The sequence below is a fragment of the Oncorhynchus tshawytscha genome, linkage group LG21 (assembly GCF_018296145.1).
Source record: "Oncorhynchus tshawytscha isolate Ot180627B linkage group LG21, Otsh_v2.0, whole genome shotgun sequence".
Classification (NCBI taxonomy): domain Eukaryota; kingdom Metazoa; phylum Chordata; class Actinopteri; order Salmoniformes; family Salmonidae; genus Oncorhynchus; species Oncorhynchus tshawytscha.
The window spans coordinates 15,888,897-15,913,536 of NC_056449.1; the positions used below are offsets into that span (position 1 = coordinate 15,888,897).

The window sequence follows — 24,640 nt, forward strand, 5'->3', positions numbered from 1 at the left end:
GCCACTCTACCATAAAGGCCTAAATGGTGGAGTGCTGCAAAGATAGTTGTTCTTCTGGAAGGTTCTCCCATCTCAGCAGAGGAACATTGGAGCTCTTTCAGAGTGACCACCGGGATCTTGGTCAACACCCTGACCAAGGTCCTTCTCCCCCGATTGCTCAGTTTGGCCTGGCGGCCAGCTCTAGGAAGAGTCTTGATGGTTCCAAACTTCTTCCATTTAAGAATGACGGAGGCCACTGTGTTCTTGGGGACCTTCAATGCTGCAGAAATGTTTTGCTACCCTTCCCCAGATCTGTGCCTGGACACAATCCTGTCTCGCAGCTCTAAGGACTATTCCTTCGACCTCATGGCTTGGTTTTTCTCTGACATGCACTGTCAACTGTGGGACCTTATATAGACAGGTGTGTGCCTTTCCAAATCATGTCAATGTGATTTTCTGGATTTTTGTTTAAGATTCCGTCTCTCACAGTTGAGGTGCACCTATGATAAAAATTACAGACCTCTACATGCTTTGTAAGTTGGAAAACCTGCAAAATCGGCAGTGTATCAAATACTTGTTCTCCCCACTGTACATACGTGTTTTCTATATTTTACACGTTAGAATTGTTCTTCCACTTTGACATTACTGAGTATTTTGTGTAGATCGTTTACAAAAAAAGGACTAATCCATTTTAATCCCTCCAAAATGTAGAAAAAGTCAAGGGGTGTGAAAACTTTCTGAAAGCACTGTTCATACATAGACAGTCAGAAAAACAAACAGACAGGCAGACAGAGACAGAGGCTAATGCATGCACATTACATATTCACACACGCATGCACGTGCGCACGCACACACACACACACACACACACACACACACACACACACACACACACACACACACACACACACACACACACACACACACACACAGAGACACACACAGAGACACACACACACACACACACACACAGAGAGACACACACACAGACACACACACACACACAGCAGGGTGATAAGTAAGTGAAGGGAGATGTGGTGACACTGAAGTGATGTCATCAAGTCACACAAGGACAGAGCAGTGGAGAGCTTCCTCATGTCAGACTCAACAAGACAGCACACACATACACACACACTCAGTTCAGTGGAGGCTGCTGAGGGGAGCACGGCTCATAATAATGGCTGGAACAGAGCAAATGAAATTACATCAAACACATGGAAACCATGTTTGATGTATTTGATACCATTCCACTGACTCTGCTCCAGCCATTACCACAAGCCCATCCTACCCTAATAAGTTGCCACCAATCTCCTGTGGCCCAGTTTCATTTTAACAAATCTTGGAATCCTCTAACCAAACAATGGGCCAAGGTTCAAGACATGAGTTACATTTCAACTTGTCTCCTGAAATGAACTGCAGTTGAACCCTCAGACAATTGTGAAAACTGCTGAGAAGGCTGCAGTCTTACCTGACCCTCTCCTTGGGGTCTCCGAAGGACTCTTTGAGGCGGGAGAAGTCGGGGTAGAAGTGGACAGACGGAGATATGACTTCCAGAAGACCTGACTGGATCTCCACTGGAAACCTGACAGAGAGAGGAGAGAGTGTTGGCGAGGGGGAGAGAGAGGGGAAGAGAAAGAGTTGAACAATCCCAACTACTACTATCTACAACTATCACATAGACACAGTTATGATAGATACAGGCAGACAGACCGACAGCCAGACAGGCACACAGGCAGACACAAACAGGCAGATAGACAGGCAGACAGACACCACAGTATGTGGGTCCCTGCCACCCTTTCCACAAACACTATTGACTTCCTCTCTGGTCAGGTGGTTGATAGGTGGTAACCAGGGGAGATGGAGACAGGATCATGCACACATACACACACACACACACACACACACACACACACACACACACACACACACACACACACACACACACACACACACACACACACACACACACACACACACACACACACACACACAACCCCTGTTGTAACGCCGTGGGAGGAAGGAGTCAGATTACAATGTATGAAGACAGAGAGACGAGCCATTCAGGAGAGAGACAGGGGTCAGGTCTCAAGTGTGTAATCACTAACCCTGTCAATCAGCCAGGACAGGAGAGGTGTGTGTGCCTGAGGAACCACACACTCACACACACTAACTCACAATAGTGCACACACACACACAAACACACAACCAACCCCTCTCTCCTGGGTTTTCAATCTCCCTGAGAGAATGTCGAGGTGACAGGGGGGACATTCAACCTCCCTCCTCCCCTCTTCACTTCCCCCTTCCCTCCATCGACCCCCATAGCCATCTCCAGCCTCGATCCCAAATTACACCCTATTCCCTATGTAGTACACTACTTTTTCCAATAGCCCATCTGGTTCTGGTAGTGCAGAGCGATTAACATAAATGTAAGTTAATTTTCGGTTTCTAAACAACTTAACCGACCAACGTCGGTTAAATTATTTGAATTCCATTTCTGTGAGCTGAACGCACAGTTTCTTTAGAGTTGTAGCTTCCAACAGGCCAATATTCTACATAGTTTAGAGCAATTAACTACAATGACCATAATCCATTGCGCACCTACTTCTCCGGTTCGTGTGTTTCTTTTACACCAGCTACATTAGTTAAGTTAATGTGGGACAGACACAGATGGGGAGAAGTGAGAAGAATGCACAATCTTGAGGGATAGAGAGCAGTTGCTTCGCGAGGTATCTCTACCTGAAAATACATGATCTAAGTGATTGATAGTTGGTATTCAGCAGTCATAAAAGTATGCCTTATTTACTTTAAGGAACTACTAAAATAGTGATTTTTATGAGACAGCATAGGCAGCAGCTCTATAAAGATAAGATGACTTGGAATGAAAAAACAAATGTAATATACACAACAGAAATATTTTATTTGAGTAATTTGAATACATTATGGTTAATAAGTGATAAGCAGTAATGTCAGTCACTACCATCATGGGACTTTTATTTATTGTTTTATTCTGTTGTTACAGCATTCAACCTACATAATGCATTTAGTATTTTGTTAAAATTATTGAAACTGAAATCCTTGATTATTTTCTAATAATTGAACCGAAGCAACCTCCAAAAGCACTAATCACTCAGCACTAGTCTTTGATCAGAAGTAGTGCACTATATAGGGAATAGGGTGTCATTTGGAATGCAGACCTCTCGTGAGGTGAGGTGAACCCTTAGCGGACGTAGGGAGTGACAGCAACGAAGTGACCACTGGTATCATCTTGGGTCAAAATGGCCACCTCGGCAGGAAAAGACAAGCAGGAGTCTAAAACAGCAGGCTCTAAAACCTGCACCGTGGGCATGTTGTGAGGAGGATTCCGTATGTTTAGATAAGGTGCTAGGAGGAAATTAATAACAGGATGGAAAGTGGTGTTTGTGTGTGTAAGAGTGTGTTTGTGTCTGTGAGAGACACAAAGAGAGAGAGAGAGAGAGAGAGAGAGAGAGAGAGAGAATGAAAGAAAGAAAGAAAGAAAGAGAGAGAAAGAGAGAGAGACAGAGAGAGACAGAGAGAAATAAAGAAAGAGAGAAATAAAATGGGACAGATCTGTTTCTGTCTCTCTCCAGAGATCAGACAAAGCCAGTAAACAGAAAAGCATGTGTCTGTATGCATGTGTTTATTTAATATGAAACTGTTGTTCATTTACTCTCTAGTGCTGGTGTGAATGCAAATAGGATTACTTATCAGCCAGTATTTTATGTTATTCCCCTCACTATTTTATAAGAAAGATATTAGGTATTTTAACATTTTAAATGTACACTATCATTAATCTGTATCCTTTTGTGTTTAGAAAGTACATATTCTCACTCATACGTCAAAACATCAATAGTCTGACTAAATATCTCACTGTGTATTAACATTACCTATATCCACATAGTTGTAGAGCAATGTAGAGCAAACAAGTGCCTCAAGCAATGTGTAGTCAAAGTAAAGTAGGAGAACCCCCATGGATTCTGAAGGCACTCAGATTTACACTACAGCCCTAAGGGTAAACAGACAGGAACAGTGTTAAAACACAAAGGCATTCCCAAGGAGACCTGTTTCTCTGTTGTTGAGTCCTTTGTGGTTGTGAATTCTATTTAGGTTGCTTATTTTGTACTCTGTGTGTCTGTGTGTGAGTGTGTGTGTGCGTGTGTGTGTGTGTGTGTGTGTGTGTGTGTGTGTGTGTGTGTGTGTGTGATGGAATGTAAACAGGATACGTTCAATTGCACACACACACATACACAAAAGTACATTCAAACAGATACATGCACACACAAAGAAGACAGATGTGCACACGTGTCGAATAGATCAAGGACTTACACACTGAAGCAGAGATCAAGCATGACATATGCACACAAGTAAACTCAGCAAATAAAGAAACGGCCCTTTTTCAGGACCCTGTCTTTCAAAGATAATTCGTAAAAATCTAAATAACTTCACAGATCTTCATTGTAAAGAGCTTATAAACTGTTTCCCATGCTTGTTCAATGAACCATAAACAATTAATGAACATGCACCTGTGGAACGGTCATTAAGACACTAACAGCTTACAGATGGTAGGAAAATAATGTCACAGTTATGAAAACTTAGGACACTAAAGAGGCTTTTCTACTGACTGAAAAACACCAAAAGAAAGATGCCCAGGGTCCCTGCTCATCTGCATGAACGTGCCTTAGGCATGCTGCAAGGAGGAATGAGGACTGCAGATGTGGCCAGGGCAATAAATTGCAATGTCTGTACTGTGAGATGCCTTAGACAGCGTTACAGGGAGACAGGATGGACAGCTGATCGTCCTCGCAGTGGCAGACCACGTATAACAACACCTGCACATGATCGGTACATCCGAACATCACACCTGCGGGACAGGTACAGGATGGCAACAACAACTGCCCGAGTTACACCAGGAACACACAATCCCTCCATCAGTGCTCAGACTGTCCACAATAGGCTGAAACTGGGGGCTTGTAGGCCTGTTGTAAGGCAGGTCCTCACCAGACATCACCGGCAATAACGTCGCCTATGGGCACAAATCCACCAGACAGGACCAGACAGGACTGGCAAAAAGTGCTCTTCACTGTCGAGTCACGGTTTTGTCTCACCAGGGGTGATGGTCGAATTTGCGTTTATCGTCGAAGGAATGAGCGTTACACCGAGGCCTGTACTCTGGAGCGGGATCCATTTGGAGGTGGAGGGTCCGTCATGATCTGGGGCGGTGTGTCACAGCATCATCAGACTGAGCTTGTAGTCATTGCAGGCAATCGCAACGCTGTGAGTTACAGGGAAGACATCCTCCTCCCTCATGTGGTGCCCTCCTGCAGGCTCATCCTGACATGACCCTCCAGCATGACAATGCCACCTGCCGTACTGCTCGTTCTGTGCGTGATTCCTGCAAGACCGGAATGTCAGTGTTCTACCATGGCCAGCGAAGAGCCCGGATCTCAATCCCATTGAGTACGTCTGAGACCTGTTGGATCGGAGGTTGAGGGCTAGGGCCATTCCCCCCAGAAATGTCTAGGAGCTTGTAGGGTGCCTTGGTGGAAGAGTGGTGTAAGATCTCACAGCAAGAACTGCCAAATCTGGTGCAGTCCATGAAGAGGAGATGCACAGCAGTTCTTAATGCAGCTGGTGGCCATACCAGATACTGACTGTTACTTCTGATTTTGACCCCCCATTGTTCAGGGACACATTATTCCATTTCTGTTAGTCACATGTCTGTGGAACCTATTGAGTCTATGTCTCAATTGTTGAATCTTATGTTCATACAAATATTTACACATTTTAAGTTTGCTGAAAATAAACACAGTTGACAGTGAGAGGACCTTTCTTTTTTTGCTGAGTTTATAACAAATACAGCAGTTACTCACCCACACACACTCACATTTGCACATGAATATGCAAACATTAAACACAGGTAGCAAACACACACATAATAACTAGTCATGTAAAAAACACACACACACACACACACACACAAACACTCCCTCTTCCACACCCTGAGCCCCCTGAGCCCAAATAGGCAGGTCTCCATGGAAACCCCATCCCATCATGCCACGGTACTTACAGGCGCTTGAGGTTGTCAGCCACGCTGTTGGCGTACTGTTGGTCCGTCTGCAAAACATGAGAGAACCCCCCTGAATGAAACCAAATGTTCATGCCTTTGTTGTGCCATTAACAGATAGTATGGCTACATAAAGGTATTGACATAGTATACATTCTGTTACTATGTGCACTGCAATACTGTACACACATCATGTTTTACCTAAAATAATGTTGCCTTTGTCAGCTACAATCTTCCCTGGATACAATATGGAATAAAAATCACGAAATGCTTTTTTATCACAACAACAACGTTACAATAATTGCGCAACGGTTCAATCGTGTTCCAAGATGGCCACCGTGGGGCTTGTGGGCTGTTCCAGTTTCTTCCCAAGTGGAATCAGCCGCTTGATGGTGTAATTATCTGGCTCAGTATGAATCCAGCATCCAGAGCTGTGATGAGGTCAGGGAGAGGATAACATGTACACACATGTATTCATCCACCGACCAGGTTTGAGCTGGGACTACTTCTGCTTGATTACTTCCATATAGATCCATAATCAAACCCCAAAACATTGTGTTTGTTCAAGAGGATATGCCTCAGCAAAGTAATTCACAGTAACATCATGCAATACCAACTAATATTGTATAACTAACAGCTAACGCCATCTTTCTTTGGCTGTTGCCCTGCCTAGTCATTCCAATCTGGAGGACCAACTCTAAAAATGTATCGGAAATGTATTGGTTATTAAACAGCAAGTGATTACAAATTCCCTGACTCTGAATCTCCATCCTGAAAGGTTTACGGGTAGAGGGAAGGATGGGGGGAGCATCGGAAGTGGAGAGACAGGCAAGAGCTCAGATGGCCAACAGGAAACACCTGGGATCACTTTGACCGCATCCTCTGCTTCCCAAATTAACCGTCCGAGAGAGGAATAGAGGGATGTAGGGAGGGAGGGAAGAGGAATTATCACAATGAAAACAATATATCCTGTCACATTTGAATAAAACATTTTGTCCTGTTTTTGTCCAAACATTCTCTTGAAAAACAAGAGAAACCATATATCCCTTTTTCTGGTTTCCTATGTTAGCGGAAATGGTTTTGGGGCCTTTGAGCAGACAGACAGTCTTGCCCAATTCCAAATCAATCCCTAAACCCTAGCCCTAGGTACTTTGTGTAGATCTGAAAAGATTTTGAATAGGTATAATGAATATACTGTGAAAATTCCAACTAGCCTATGGGACGGCCATGTGAAACTAAGACCTATCCAATCATTTCAAATCTATATGAAATGTGTAGGGGTGGACTGTAGGGTATAGAGGCAGAATTGGACATTTGAAACCGTGACTGTAAACAGTGTGCACTAGCCTGAATGCTTTCTCAGAGCTAGTCCACCAGGAAGGATATTAGGAGGGAGGGAGGCAGAGAAAGGGGGATTTGTTTAAGCATTACTTAATCTCCCATGTCAAAGACGAAGCAAGGACTAGGGAAAGAAGGGGAGAAGTGTGTGTGTGTGTGTGTGTGTGTGTGTGTGTGTGTGTGTGTGTGTGTGTGTGTGTGTGTGTGTGTGTGTGTGTGTGTGTGTATGTGTGTGTGTGTGTGTGTCTGTCTGTCTGTGTGAGTGAGTGAGTGTGAGAGAGAGAGAGAGAGAGAGAGAGAGAGAGAGAGAGAGAAGCTGAAACACCCAACTGTTTTCATCTCTCCAAGAGGCTGGCGTGTGCTATATTAGACTCCGTACAACACCAGACCCCCCTCCACCAATGGAGACACTCCATTGTTGGATTATACAATGGGTGGGTCTAATCCTGAATGGTGATTGGTTAAAAGCGCATTCCAGCCGGTGTCTTTTCCACAAGTTACCACCGGCTAAATCTTTGACCTTAAAATGCCTATTTACTTTGTTTCATCTGACTGCGCAATCCACTGTCTCATCAGCCCAGGCAGTGAAGTTATAAACTTCATCTCCGCTATAAAAAGCATCTAAACATTATCTCACATTACTTTTAAACTAACATTTACTTTTCAACAGCGGAGGTTTGTATAAACATTGCTATCTGTCTCGCCGACATTTGCAACATTGTTTCAATATTAATTCGATATCCAACTATCCCATAGTAATGAACGTGTCGGGGTCGGAAGTCGGGACGAGAGAGAGAGAGGCAGGCAGTGTTTTTCAGCCACTCATGAATCAGCTGGCATCATTTTTATGGTTATATGCAAAAAAATGTCAGTTGAAAAAAGGTTAAATGAAATGAAGTGCAGCTACTTTGCAGTCTTACCAGCTTCAGTTTGAAGTGATTGTGTTAGCTGTGTTGTTGGCTAGCTCCTCTGAACAACAGTGTCCTAACGAGAGAGCACATTCTCTATGGCAGGCGAAATCGTGCCTCATTAGCTCGTTGTTATGGATGTATCCAAATAAATGTCACTAGAAAAGAGCTTAAACAAATGCAGCGACTGTTGTTATTCTGTCTGCACTGTTTGATGTAATTGTAAGTTAGCCGTAGTTTGCTCGCTAGCAAGCTAGGGATAAGAATGTTGCTAGCCAGTATGACAATGGAACATTAAGAACAAACGACTGGGTCGCGTCCATAGATTCAGAACAAAAAGACTGAACAACTGGGTCGCGTCTCTGGCAACCGAACCAATAGAACGAATGACCAGCCGGCTTGGGTAGCAACCCTAGATTTGTGTCGGGACTACATCTTGTGGAAGGATTAAATAGTACAAATAAATTAATAAAAAGTAAAACAATTTAATGAAAATATGTCAATCATTATTTGAATATGTTGGTAACCCATTGCATAAAAGTGATTATGCCCTCGAAACCAGTGTTTGGAGGATATATTGGCACGGTTTGCCAGCCCTCGACTTCGTCTCTGGCCAAAACACACCCGTGCCAATATACTGTATAGTGCCAATATATACTCCAAACACTGGCTTCTCTGGCATTATCACTTAAATGTACCACATCCAGAGAGGTGAGAAACATGACCTCAGATTATTCATTGAGGTTGACAACTGTTGGCTGACAGCGTGTGTTCAGCCAGTGGGACGTGTCTAGCTTAATGTACAGTTAATATACAGCCCTATACTGTAGCCATACTTAATTGAATGGCTACAGTATAGTAGCCATTCAACAGATTGGGTCACTACTTGACACCAACAAACGCCCCATAATATCTGGCCCTCTGCCCTCTCTAAATCGTGGCATTGCCCAGCCATGCAGTGGATCTGCATGAAAAAAGCTCATAACACATGAACTCGATGGTATTATTGCTTTTATACAACGAGTTACCAGCATTGCAAGATTATTTCACAAAACGTGATGCTACATTCACTAACACTGGTTGTCAAGTGCAATGTAAGGCATTCTCTGGTCGCTAGTTCTATTCGTATTGACTGCCATCTAAAGCAAAACTACCCAAGCATGGTTGATAGTTCCAGAACTTTGCAGGTTGCTATGTCAAACAGTTGCAATGGAGGCTCTTACCCCTCTTGCTAGCTAGCCAACTATACAGCTAACACAATCACTTCTGACTGAAGCCGGGAAAGACAGAAAACTAGCTGCATTTAGTTTTGTTTGACCTGTTTTTATCTTGATATGTCTTTGTATATATCCATAAAAATGATGCTGATGAATGATTTCAACTAGCTGAGAAAAGCTGCCTGTCTGTCTTGTCCCGACACGCTCATTACTATGGGACAGCTTGAGATCAAATTTCAATATTGGAACACTGTTGGAGATAATGTTTAGATGCTTTTTACAGTGGAGAACAAGATTATAAATTGCATGGCTGGGAAGATGAGACGGTAGATCTGTGGTGGTGGTGGTAGTGGTGGTGGTGGTTGTACGTTGTTAGGTAATGACGTAAACAATGGCACTTTTTATGAATGTGGCCATGTGTATGTTGTCGAGTATACCATGGGCAGGATAGACAATGGGAATTGTATAATTGCATAACGTTGTATAATTAAGCAATAAGGCCCGAGGGGGTGTGGTATACAGCCCGGATACAGCCGTGTTATATTGGCTGTATACCACAAACCTTGGAGGTGCAATTATTGATATTATACACTGGTTACTAAGTAATTTTGTGTCATACCCGTGGTATTTGGTCTGATATACTTTACCAGGGCTTCCAGCCAATCAGCATTCAGGGCTCGAACAACCCAGTTTATAATGTGCAACAGTCAAGTAGAATCCTATCTAGTACAGTGATGTAGGTACCAGCTAGCCAGACGACCAAGGCCATACTGTAGTAGCCCAACTCAGTCAGCAAGTTCAACTAACCCACCGCAAGACAATGGAACAAAATGGTATGCATTATATTTGTTTAGTTCTGTGTGTTATTACTGTAGTTGAGCAAATGCAACTGCTTAGAATATTCATATGGTCACATACTGACAGCAGGGGAGAGCAATGCACTGGGAAGGGCGCGCGCACACACACACATACACACACACATCACAACAGGGCTCCTTCTAGTAATGTGTCCTTTGGACTTAAACAACCCTTTTACATGATTAGGGTTTCTTCACAATGAACTCCAGTGAACACACATAGGCCTATCTGTGAGGCTAGCCTGTTCACTTTCGCTAATTACCTTAGCATCGGTCATATGGGAATGATAGCTTTAGGGTTATAGGAGTTAGCGATGATTAGTGTCTAGACTATTAGGGGATCAAGAGGGGATGTGTGTGTGGTAGAGGCAGTAGCCTGGGTTAGCGTCATTCATTAGCTCTTCAGATCCCTGTCCTTTATAGATACATACAGACACACACATGAACGCGTGTGTATGCAGTCTGTAACGGTTTTCTTTAGGTGAAGTAGAGGCGGACCAAAATGCAGCGTGGTGGTTATTCATGTTCTTTAATTTATAAAGACACTACACATGAGATAACTAACAAAAACAACAAACGTGAGAAAACCTAAAACAGTCCCATCTGGTGCAAAACACAGAGACAGGAACAATCACCCACAAACACACAGTGAAACCCAGGCTACCTAAATAAGGTTCCCAATCAGAGACAATGACTAACACCTGCCTCTGATTGAGAACCATATCAGGCCAGACATAGAAATAGACAAACAAGACATCCAACATAGAATGCCCACTCAGATCACACCCTGACCAACCAAAACATAGAAACATACAAAGCAAACTATGGTCAGGGTGTGACACAGTCAAACATCCAAGCACACATTGGGTGGGAATGGGTGGATTTCTCAATTCCCTTCTCAGGCCGTTGTTTTGGGCAGTTCAATGGTGAGAAATGTCTCAATCCCTGGAGCAAAAACTTTACATGACATCAATAAGCTGCTGCCAAACATTTTAAACCAGCATCACGAAATTGAGTCTTTCATAGTTCAAGTGGGATTCAATGACATTATGAAGGGCAGCTCAGAACAGTTGAAGATGGATTTTAAAGAACAGATTGGGTCACTACTTGACACCAACCAATGCCCCATAATATCTGGCCCTCGCCCTCTCTAAATCTGGGCATTGAACGGTTCAGTAGACTTTTCGCCCTCCATAACTGGCTACGAGACTATTGCAGCTTTGTGGGTGTCACATTTATTGACAATTTTGATAGCTTCTGGAAACAAAGCTCATATTTTGAGTTGGATGGGATCCACCCAAATCATTTGGGTTCCTGGATCCTTTCACAGCATTGTAAGGCTGAGACAATGACTTATCAATGACCCAAGCCTAGCTTGTGTCACTGAGTTGTCATAATGCTTCAGCAAATTTACATTATCCCAGGGGCGTTGGAAGACACAATGTAAGTAACCTAATTTATGTCCCTCTTACTGCCCTGAATGCCTCTACTGATCCCACAGCTATTGCATGCAGTAATCATGCAATCGCGCAAAACTGAACCCGCGAACCACAGCTTTTAATCAGGACAAGGTGACCGGAAACATGACCGAATACAAACAGTGTAGCTATTCCCTCTGCAAGGCAATCAAACAAGCTAAGCGTCAGTAGAGAGACAAAGTGAAGTCGCAATTCAACGGCTCAGACAAATCAAATCAAATCAAATTTTATTTGTCACATACACATGGTTAGCAGATGTTAATGCGAGTGTAGCGAAATGCTTGTGCTTCTAGTTCCGACAATGCAGTAATAACCAACAAGTAATCTAACTAACAATTCCAAAACTACTGTCTTATACACAGTGTAAGGAGATAAAGAATATGTACATAAGGATATATGAATGAGTGATGGTACAGAGCAGCATAGGCAAGATACAGTAGATGGTATCGAGTACAGTATATACATATGAGATGAGTATGTAAACAAAGTGGCATAGTTAAAGTGGCTAGTGATACATGTATTACATAAGGATACAGTCGATGATATAGAGTACAGTATATACGTATGCATATGAGATGAATAATGTAGGGTAAGTAACATTATATAAGGTAGCATTGTTTAAAGTGGCTAGTGATATATTTACATCATTTCCCATCAATTCCCATTATTAAAGTGGCTGGAGTTGAGTCAGTGTCAGTGTGTTGGCAGCAGCCACTCAATGTTAGTGGTGGCTGTTTAACAGTCTGATGGCCTTGAGATAGAAGCTGTTTTTCAGTCTCTCGGTCCCAGCTTTGATGCACCTGTACTGACCTCGCCTTCTGGATGATAGCGGGGTGAACAGGCAGTGGCTCGGGTGGTTGATGTCCTTGATGATCTTTATGGCCTTCCTGTAACATCGGGTGGTGTAGGTGTCCTGGAGGGCAGGTAGTTTGCCCCCGGTGATGCGTTGAGCAGACCTCACTACCCTCTGGAGAGCCTTACAGTTGAGGGCGGAGCAGTTGCCGTACCAGGCGGTGATACAGCCCACCAGGATGCTCTCGATTGTGCATCTGTAGAAGTTTGTGAGTGCTTTTGGTGACAAGCCGAATTTCTTCAGCCTCCTGAGGTTGAAGAGGCGCTGCTGCGCCTTCTTCACGATGCTGTCTGTGTGAGTGGACCAATTCAGTTTGTCTGTGATGTGTATGCCGAGGAACTTAAAACTTGCTACCCTCTCTACTACTGTTCCATCGATGTGGATAGGGGGGTGTTCCCTCTGCTGTTTCCTGAAGTCCACAATCATCTCCTTAGTTTTGTTGACGTTGAGTGTGAGGTTATTTTCCTGACACCACACTCCGAGGGCCCTCACCTCCTCCCTGTAGGCCGTCTCGTCGTTGTTGGTAATCAAGTCTACCACTGTTGTGTCGTCCGCAAACTTGATGATTGAGTTGGAGGCGTGCGTGGCCACGCAGTCGTGGGTGAACAGGGAGTACAGGAGAGGGCTCAGAACGCACCCTTGTGGGGCCCCAGTGTTGAGGATCAGCGGGGAGGAGATCCTCAACACTGGGGGGATCTCCTCCCAGGAATGTGGCAGGGTCTACAGTCAATCACGGACTCCAAAAGAAAAACCAGCACTGTCGCGGACCACGATGTCCTGCTCCCAGACAGACTAAACAACTTTTTTGCTCGCTTTGAAGACAATACAATGCCACTGACAAGGCCCGCTACCAAAACCTGCGGGCTCTCCTTCACTGTAGCCAATGTGAGTAAAACATTTAAACGTGTTAACCCTCGCAAGGCTGCAGGCCCAGACGGCATCCCTGGCCGCGTCCTCAGAGCATGCGCAGACCAGCTGGCTGGTGTGTTTACAGACATATTCAATCAATCCTTATCCCAGTCTGCCACCATTGTTCCTGTCCCAAGAAAGCTAAGGTAACTGAGCTAAATGACTACCGCCCTGTAGCACTCACGTCCGTCATCATGAAGTACTTTGAGAGACTAGTCAAGGACCATATCACCTCCACCCTACCTGACACCCTAGACCCACTCCAATTTGCTTACCGCCCCAATAGGGCCACAGACGATGCAATCGCCATCACACTGCACACTGCCCTAATCCATCTGGACAAGAGGAATACCTATGTAAGAATGCTGTTCATCGATTACAGCTCAGCATTTAACACCATAGTACCCTCCAAACTCATCATCAAGCTCGAGACCCTGGGTCTTGACCCCGCCCTGTGCAACTGGGTCCTGGACTTTGATGGGCTGCCCCCAGGTGGTGAGGGTAGGTAACAACATCTCCACCCAGCTAATCTTCAACACTGGGTCCCCACAAGGGTGCGTTCTTAGCCCTCTCCTGTTCACCCACGACTGCGTGGCCATGCACGCCTCCAACTCAATCATCAAGTTTGCAGACGACACTACAGTGGTAGGCTTGATTACCAACAATGTTGAGACGGCCTACAGGGAGGAGGCGAGGGCCCTCGTAGTGTGGTGTTAGGAAAATAACCTCACACTCAATGTCAAACAAAGGAGATGATCGTGGACTTCAGGAAACAACAGAGGGAGCAGCCCCCTATCTACATTGACGGGACAGTAGTGGAGAGGGTGGAGAGTTTTAAGTTCCTTGGCGTACACATCACGGACAAACTGAAATGGTCCACCCACACAGACAGCATGGTAAAGAAGGTGCAGCAGCGCCTCTTCAACCTCAGGAGGCTGAAGAAATTTGGCTTGTCACCAAAAACACTCACAAACTTCTACAGATGCACAATCGAGAGCATCCTGCCGGGCTGTATCACCGCCTGGTACGGCAGTTGCTCCACCCATAACCGGAAGGCTCTCCAGAGGGTAGTGAGGTCTGCACAACGCATCACCGGGTGCAAACTACCTGCCCTCCAGGACACCTACACCACCCGATGTCACAGGAAGGCCAAAAAGATCATCAACGACCATTTTTTCAGTTTTTGATTTGTTAAAAAAGTTTGAAATATCCAATAAATGTCGTTCCACTTCATGATTGTGTCCCACTTGTTATTGATTCTTCACAAAAAAATACAGTTTTATATCTTTATGTTTGAAGCCTGAAATGTGGCAAAAGGTCGCAAAGTTCAAGGGGGCCGAATACTTTCGCAAGGCACTGTATTACTTGTTAGATATTACTGCATGGCCGGAACTAGAAGCACAGGCATTTCGCTACACTTGCATTAACATCTGCTAACCATGTGTATGTGACAAATACATTTTATTTGATTTTATGAACCAGAGTGATACTGTTAGCACTGAGGCGGTGTGCCCTAGTAGGAAGTCCACTGTGTACAGCTCACCCTGCACTAACAATAAATAACATGAGCATGTCTACCTTCCCAGTAAAGCAATAAAAACAACTAAGCATCCCAGAAAAGTGCTACAAATAGCATACGTTAACATATGCAGTTTAAGAAACAAGGTTCATGAAATGAGTAGTTTGCTAGTAACAGATGATATTCCTATTCTGACAATCTCTGAAACTCACTTAGATAACACCTTTGATGATACAGTAGTAGCAATACATGGTTATAAGATCTACAGAAGGACAGAAATGCCAAAGGTGGTCGTTTATATTCAGAACCACATTCCTGTAAAGCCTAGAGAGGATCTCATGTTAAATAATGTTGAAGTAATATAGCTACAGGTTCATCGGCCTCACCTAAAGCCCATTCTGGTGGGAAGATGCTATAGACCACCAAGTGATGTTAACAGAGAATTATATTTTTTGGGTGATTTAAATATTGACCGGCTTTCATCAGGCTGCCAACTCAAGAGAAAGCTTCAAACTGTAACTAGTGCCTGAAACCTGGTTCAGGTTATCAGTCAACCTACCAGGGTAGTTACAAACAACTTAGGAATTAAATCATCAACCACATTTTTACTAATGCTGCAGAAATTTGCTTTAAAGCAGTATCCAAATCCATTGGATGTAGTGATCACAATACAGTAGCCAAATCTAGGAAAACCAAAGTTCCAAAGGCTGGGCCTAATATAGTGTATAAGAGGTCATACAATACGTCTTGTAGTGATTCCTATGTTGTTGAATATTTGCTGAATATTTGAATGGTCTGGTGTGTAATGAGGTGCAACCAGACGCTGCACTTGACACATATTGATACAACAGAAGCTAAGAAGGGGAGAAGTTTGTCCATAACAAATTGCTGCTCTGCCTTTGTAACAGCACTATCAACAAGGCAGGTCCTACAGGCCCTAGTTTTGTCACACCTGGACTATTGTTCAGTCGTGTGGTCAGGTGCAACAAAGAGGGACTTAGGAAAATTGCAATTGGCTCAGAACAGGGCAGCATGGCTGTGGCCAAAAGTTTTGAGAATGACACAAATATTAATTTTCAGTTAATGCCTCAGTTTGTATGATGGCAATTTGCATATACTCCAGAATGTTATGAAGAGTGATCAGATGAATTGTAATTCATTGCAAAGTCCCTCTTTGCCATGCAAAGGAACTGAATCCCCCAAAAACATTCCCACTGCATTTCAGCCCTGCCAAAAAAGGACCAGCTGACATCATGTCAGTGATTCTCTCGTTAACACAGGTGTGAGTGTTGACGAGGACAAGGCCGGAGATCACTCTGTCATGCTGTTTGAGTTCGATTAACTAACTGGAAGCTTCAAAAGGAGGGTGGTGCTTGGAATCATTGTTCTTCATCTGTCAACCATGGTTACCTGCAAGGAAACATGTACCGTCATCATTGCTTTGCACAAAAAGGGCTTCACAGGCAAGGATATTGCTGCCAGTAAGATTGCACCTAAATCAACCATTTATCGGATCATCAAGAACTTCAAGGAGAGCGGTTCGATTGTTTTGAAGAAAGATTCAGGGCGCCCAAGAAAGTCCAGCAAGCGCCAGAACCGTCTCCTAAAGTTGATTCAGCTGCGGGATCGGGGCACCACCAGTACAGAGCTTGCTCAGGATTGGCAGAGTGCAGGTGTGAGTGCATCTGCACGCACAGTGAGGCAAAGACTTTTGGAGGATGGCCTGGTGTCAATAAGGGCAGCAAAGAAGCCACTTCTCTCCAGGAAAAACATCAGGAACAGACTGATATTCTGCAAAAGGTACAGGGATTGGACTGATGAGGACAGGGGTAAAGTCATTTTCTCTGATGAATCCCCTTTCCGATTGTTTGGGGCATCAGGAAAAAAGCTTGTCCGGAGAAAACAAGGTGAGCGCTACCATCAGTCCTGTGTCATGCCAACAGTAAAGCATCCTGAGACCATTCATGTGTGGGGTTGCTTCTCAGCCAAGGGAGTGGGCTCACTCACAATTTTTCCGAAGAACACAGCCATGAATAAAGAATGGTACCAACACATCCTGCGAGAGCAACTTCTCCCAACCATCCAGAAACAGTTTGGTGACGAACAATGCCTTTTCCAGCATGGTGGAGCACCTTGCCATAAGGCAAAAGTGATAACTAAGTGGCATGGGGAACAAAACATTGATATTTTGGGTCCATGGCCAGGAAACTCCCCAGATCTTAATCCCATTGAGAACTTGTGGTCAATCCTCAAGAGGCGGGTGGACAAACAAAACCCCACAAATTCTGACAAACTCCAAGCATTGATTATGCAAGAATGGGCTGCAATCAGTGGCCCAGAAGTTAATTGACAGCATGCCAGGGTGGATTGCAGAGGTCTTGAAAAAGAAGGGTCAACACTGCAAATCTTGACTCTTTGCATCAACTTCATGTAATTGTCAATAAAAGCCTTTGACACTTATGAAATGCTTGTAATTATACTTCAGTATTCTATAGTAACATCTGACAAAAATATCTAAAGACACTGAAGCAGCAAACTTCATGGAAATTAATATTTGTGTCATTCTCAAAACTTTTGGCCATGATTGTACACAGAAATGAATAATATGCTAACATGAATAATAAGCATGTCATTCTCTCCTGTTTCACAGTGTAGAAGAGATTGACTTCATCACTACTTGCATTTGTGGGAAGTATTGACATGTTGAACGCACCGAGCTGTCTGGCACACCGAGCTGTCTGGCACAAGATAACATACGCACAATACACACACGTACACATGGATTTGTGTTGCAGTTATGAGGTAGTGGAGTAGGGACATGAGGGCACACACTTTATCTGTTGTGAAATCAGTTGTGTATTGTAATGTTTCTCAAATTGTATAACTGCCTTTATTTTGCTGGACCCCAGGAAGAGGAGCTAATGGGGATCCTTAATAAATACATGTGGAAACACCTGAGGAAGGAGGTGGGGGGAGGTCTGGTGTTGTACGGAGCCTAATATAGCACACGCCAGCCTCTTGGAGAGATGAAAACAGTCGGGTGTTTCAGCTTTTTTCTGTCAACTTCTCTCTCTCTCTCTCTCACTCACTCACTCACTCACTCACTCACTCACTCACTCACTCACTCACTCACTCACTCACTCACTCACTCACTCACTCACTCACTCACTCACTCACTCACTCACTCACTCACTCACTCACTCACTCACTCACTCACTCACTCACTCACTCACTCACTCACCACTCACTCACACACACACACACACACACACACACACACACACACACACACACACACACACACACACACACACACACACACACACACAGACAGACAGAGTTCACTGAATAACATCAAAAGCTTGTGAAGGGACTACAGAGGGCAGAGACGTCATAGCAGAACACAAACATGTCTGGTTTTATCTCACCTCAGCTATGAAGACCACAATGACACAGTCCTCCTTCTCTGCCGCACTGAGCTCTGTCATCAGAGAGCTGAGGGTGTCCGTCAGGTACGAGTGGACCTCCCTCTTCACACTGGGCACGCCCATCACGATCGACACTGTGACAGACACACACACAGACCGATCACAATCAGTACAGGGAGGGAAGGAACCAATGATGTGCTAGATTGGGTGGAATGAGCCAGTCAGTATATATTTCACAACAACACTTGTTTTCTGAAGAGAGGGGGAAGAAGAGAGGGTGAGAAAGAAAGCTAACTAGACGAGGAGAGAGAGAAATGAGAATATGGCTGGAGGGAGTATGGGTAGGGGAGAGTAGTTGAAGGACTTACAAGCACAATAGTACAATAGTACAATGTTGTCAACACATTCTGCACAAGAAAAATAACAATGCCCTGCAATGACTGATCAAATGCAAGAGAATAATAAATAGTCAAGGCGAACTACAATTCAGGTATTTTTTACCAACTTCCCATTCTCTTAGGGAGGAAGTCCAAATCAATAGCCATGTTTGTGCAGCAACAGTTGATTCTACAACCCTGTACTCTTCCTCCCCTCCTCTCCCATTGTGAGCTAACATAAGTAGACCCTAGTGGCCGTCTTTTCCATTTATTACGCCCATAAAACGTACTGCAATTACTAGAGGGGAGCTAGCGGTAAAGTCCTGGCTCGCGCTCTACAAGGTACCCTCATGGACGTGGGTTTGGTGGCCTAAACGTAAATCACACACACACACACACACACACACACACACACACACACACACACACACACACACACACACACACACACACACACACACACACACACACACACACACACACACACACACACACACACACACACACACAATTGGCCCCTTTGAGAGTCTAGCTGGCTGTCTGGAGAGTTTGGACGGCCTCTCCAGGGGAGTGGAGGTTTATGGGGTGGGGTGGAGGGTGGGGGGTTAGGAGGCTCGCTCTCCAGGGAGGGGGAAGTCTAACTGGGCTACTGGTACAGCCACAGTGGGGCAGAGAGCCAGAGAGGGAGGTGATGAAGGGAGAAATAACCAATGCTGGACAGAGAGCCAGAGAGGGAGGTGATGAAAGGAGAAATAACCAATGCAGGACAGAGCACACTGGTACTGTTGTCAGAGGAAGGGTGGGAAGAGGTGGAACTAGGAAAGGATGGGGGATGAACGTGTATGTGTGTGTACTGACCCCCGGTGCGTCCCTGGCCCACGTGCACAGCAGGCTGCAGGCTGCTCTCCTTCGCAAGGAGATGGGGCAGGTGATGGAAGATACTGGGCAGCTGGAGCACATTCTTACTGGTCGTCACGTTCCACAGCTTCAGCTTGGTCTCATCTATCACACAACGAATACATGCACACACCACACACACGGACGAATGCACGCACACAGACGCGGAGCGCACACACACAATTTTTTTTTATACACACGAATGCACGCACAAACACACAGGGGTCGGAATGGGGTCAAAATGTAAAAATCTGATTTGTTCGGACTGGTTCTGACAAGCTCTGACTACCTCCAACTGGTTCTGAATAGCGCTGGCTGGTTTTGACTGGTTCTGATTAACTCTTACTGCTTCTGACTGGTTCAAATGAGTTTCTCCTCTTACCAGATAGGCTGGCCCAGGTGCGATTGATGTCCCTAAGGGCCTGCTTTTCAGCGATGGCCCTCTTGATCTCGTCCAGCACCAGGTTGAGCTCCTTGGATCGCTTCAGGTTCTCCTGCTCGGCAGAGTGCAGACGCTCTCTCAGGGCCAAAAACTCCCGCTGGTAAATGTCCACCACATCACCTACAGAGAGAGGAGGGAGAGTGGTTTGTTAAATAAAAGTGTTAGAGTTCTCTTGAATCTTATTAACTTTCTTCTGTGATTTGCAATTGTGCATAATATTACAAGGTTTCGACTCCTTGAAGGCCAATACATTCACTGCTCATAAAGCATACGAATAACATAATACATATATTTAACGACATGTTGCAAGGATATTCTGTGAACAACAGAGTATGATATAAATCTGCTATGGACAGCCTCAAAAGTAATGGACTACACAGGGTGACATTTTGGGAAGCAGAGCAGGTGTTTCCAGGTCACAGACCTCCCTCTCTAAGCTGCTCTCACTCATTCCTCCCCTCCTCTATTCCACCTTCCTTTTTCTCATTATTCCTCTTCCCGTTGCTCTCTAATAAAAGAGAACAGGGTTATACTGCTGCTGCTCGATACTCTATGCTAGATGCCCTCTCTCCGAACTGAACACACACACACACACGCACACACTCACTCACTCACTCACTCACGCAAGCACATGCCCACGCATGGTTACGCACAGCACTAGATATGCATACACACACCTTGGGATTGACACACACACAGACACACAGGACACGTACAGCTCTGCAGATCACGTCAAATTGAAGCGGGTGGGAGAGAGAGAGAGAGCAGAAAAAAAGCGAAATCTCAGGAGACATGGGACTTGTGTTTCACTAATGCTATCTGAACCTAAACCCCGGCGTAATCCCTGACATCACCTAGCCCTGATACACACCTCGTTAACCGTACAGCAACTCAGGCTTGAGATGGGACAGCAGGGACTTTAAGTGGAAAGGTACAAAGACAATCCAATAAATTGTACACACCTACTGAGAGGCAGTCAAAAATCAAGCAATATTACATAATCAAAAAAGGGAACAGGGGTGGAATAGCCGTCTATGCTGACAGCTATGGTGGAACTTGTTTTTGAGACAAAGTTCTTTCGCTCTCGGGAATTTTGTCACGCCTATACACTTCTTGTGGAAATTAGGGAGGAAAGTAGGGAGGAAATTAGAGAGGAAATTAGGGAAGAAAGTAGAGAGGAGAGTGGGGAGGAAAGTGCCAGGAGAGAGATGAAAGTGTAGAAGAGAGATAGAGTGTCTAATAGCATGAGGCTGGGGAAACAAAAATCCCGCTGTGGCAACAGATATGATGACACACAGGCTCAACACCTGAGTTTGGCTCTCTAAAGCATTGATAGTATTAGGGACTGCTAGGGGACGATGTCGACATATTGCAACACTGTGTTAAGATTATTTCTCCTTTTCCCCTCTCTATCGGTGGTTCTCACTCCCTCTCTTCTGCTCTCCATCAGTCTTGCTCTCTCAGGTCCATCTCTCTTGTTTTCTCGAGTGTGGCAAAACCCCAAAGAGACAACACGAGCAATCACTCAGAGAATGCCTTGCCAAAATGTGGTATGGTGAAGAAGATTGTGTGTGTCTATGTTTGTGTGTGAGTATGTTACCACACTCTGAGGTTGTGATCTGTGGACCCCAGGAAGAGTAGCTGCTGCTTTTGCAATAGCTGATGGGGATCCTAATAAAATACCAAATACCAATTTGCGTAGATGCAGATAAAGACAGAAAGAGAGGAAGCGAACACTCCCACACAAAATCTCTGCCAAGTCACCCGTGATACAAGTCCGTATTCGACGTCCATCCATGTCTTAAGGACATCGGGAGATGACGTGGAAACCGAAACGTTTGAGAAACATGGATGAACGTCTAATTTTGGCATGAGACCGTGAGAGCTAGTTGCAAAATCTAGTCACACACACACACACTTCCCCCATCCTAATGTGGAGTTTTAATTATCATTCTGCATAATTATTTATCTCCTGTATCTTAATGATGTTAATCACTGGACGGTTGTGTATTAAGTGATTACAGAGCCCATCTAGATGGGTGGCAGCATGCTGCATCGATGCAAAACAATAAGGAACATAATGCATAATGCATGGCTCTGGAATATATTACACTATGCAAAGGACTAACCTCATCATGACCTGCTTCTGGCGTGCGTGCGTGCGTGAGAGAGAGAGAGAGAGAGAGAGAGAGAGAGAGATGTGTGTAAATGCACAGTGTGTTATTTTGTAGGGGTGTGTGTGCGTTATGTTACTCTTATTTTCTGATTGTATACATTGTACACAGACACAGACCAGTGATGTACAGTGCAATTGGAAAGTATTCAGACATCTGGACTTTTTACACATTTTGATAGGTTATAGCCTTATTCTAAAAAAAAATATTCTAAAAAGTTTTGTAGAATTTTTTGCAAATGTATTAAAAAAACAAACAGAAATACCTTCATTACGTAAGTGTTCAGACCTGTTGCTATGAGACTTGAAATTGAGCTCAGATGCATCTTGTTTCCATTGATCATCCTTGACAAGTTTACACAACTTGATTGCAGTCCACCTGTGGTAAATTCAATTGATTGGACATGATTTGGAAAGGCACACACCTTTCTATATACAGTTGAAGTCGGAAGTTTACTTACACTTAGGTTGGAGTCATTAAAACTCATTTTTCAACCACTCCAAACATTTCTTGTTAACAAACTATAGTTTTGGTAAGTCAGTTAGGACATCTACCTTGTGCATGACACAAGTCATTTTTCCAAAAATTGTTTACAGACAGATTATTTCACTTATAATTCACTGTATCACAATTCCAGTGGGTCAGAAGCTAACATACACTAAGTTGACTGTGCATTTAAACAGCTAGGAAAATTCCATAAAATGATGTCAGTTCTTTAGAAGCTTCTGATAGGCTAATTGACATAATTTGAGTCCATTGGAGGTGTACCTGTGGATGTATTTCAAGGCCTACCTTCAAACTCAGTGCCTCTTTGCTTGACATCATGGGAAAATCAAAAGAAATCTGCCAAGACCTCAGAAAAAATTGTCAAGCATGGTTCATCCTTGGGAGCAATTTCCAAACACCTGAAGGTACCACGTTCATCTGTACAGACAATAGTACGCAAGTATAAACACCATGGGACCACGCAGCCGTCATACTGCTCAGGTAGAAGACAAGTTCAGTCTCCTAGAGATGAATGTACTTTGGTGTGAAAAGTGCACATCAATCCCAGAACAACAGCAAAGGACCTTGTGAAGATGCTGGAGGAAAGCCAAAGAACACCATCCCAACCGTGAAGCACAGGGGTGGCAGCATCATGTTGTGGGGGTGCTTTGTTTATTTTTCATGTGCGCCAAATACAACAGGTGTAGACCTTACAGTGTAATGCTTACTTACAGGCTCTAACCAATAGTGCAAAAAAGGTATTAGGTGAACAATAGGTAGGTAAAGAAATGATGTCCTTGAGTGGACCAGCCAGAGTCCGGACATGAACCAGATTGAACGTCGCTGGAGACACCTGAAAAGAGTTGTTCAGCAACATTCCCCATCCAACCTGACAGAGGTTGAGAGGATCTGCAGAGAAGAACGGGAGAAACTCCCCAAATACAGGTGTGCCAAGCTTGTAGTGTCCTACCCAAGAAGACTCAAGGCTATAATCACTGCCAATGGTGCTTCAACTGAGTAAAGGGTCTGAATACTGAGTAAATGTCATATTTCAGGTTTTTATTTTTTATAAATTAGCAAACATTCCTAAAAACCTGTTTTTGCTTTGTCATTATGGGGTATTGTGTGTAGATTGTTGATGAAAAAACAAACAATTCAATCCATTTTAGAGTAAGGCTGTAACGTAACAAAATGTGGAAAAAGTCAAGGGGTCTGAATACTTCCCGAAAGCACTGTATAAGCTAGTGATAGCTAGTGAATGTAAGTCAATCAAGCAAATATGATTCTCATTGGATGGTTCTTCAGGTCTGGGGCCTTAGAGGATCATCGGAAATAGAAACCCGTCTTCAATCTGTCTTAACCTTTGACCTATAGCTGTGTTTGTGTGTGTGTGAGTGTCTGTGGTTGTGGGTGTCCGTGGTTGTTTGTGTGTTTGTGATTGCGCACACCTGTGCATGCATCACCTAGGATTTAAAGACCTTTCCAAAAGCCCTCCACAATAGGACCCAATCAGCTACTACGCATCTTACATTCTTTAACAAATAGACAATCAGCAAAATGATATCATTACCTAGTGATTGACGTCAGCATCCACAACAGGTCAAATCTACACAACTGCAGACATCACTACATAGGGGATTATCAAGACTGAAGACCTGTTTCTCTCTCTATTCAACAGATCAGGCCAATGCAATAT

General features: G+C 44.2%; 1 protein-coding gene across 2 annotated transcripts in view; it reads right to left on the reverse strand.

Moving 5' to 3' along the window:
* LOC112221032 (alpha-1,3-mannosyl-glycoprotein 4-beta-N-acetylglucosaminyltransferase B) overlaps positions 1–24,640 on the reverse strand; it is a 169,547-nt gene that overhangs the window by 70,201 nt on the left and 74,706 nt on the right. For both annotated transcript variants that reach the window (XM_042303147.1, XM_024383097.2), the window contains exons 2-6: positions 20,225–20,404; positions 19,804–19,947; positions 18,569–18,702; positions 6,065–6,111; positions 1,448–1,561 (exon numbers count right to left, since the gene is read on the reverse strand). In XM_042303147.1, coding sequence (XP_042159081.1) covers positions 1,448–1,561; positions 6,065–6,111; positions 18,569–18,702; positions 19,804–19,947; positions 20,225–20,404 — 619 coding nt within the window. The remainder of the gene's footprint in view (positions 1–1,447; positions 1,562–6,064; positions 6,112–18,568; positions 18,703–19,803; positions 19,948–20,224; positions 20,405–24,640) is intronic.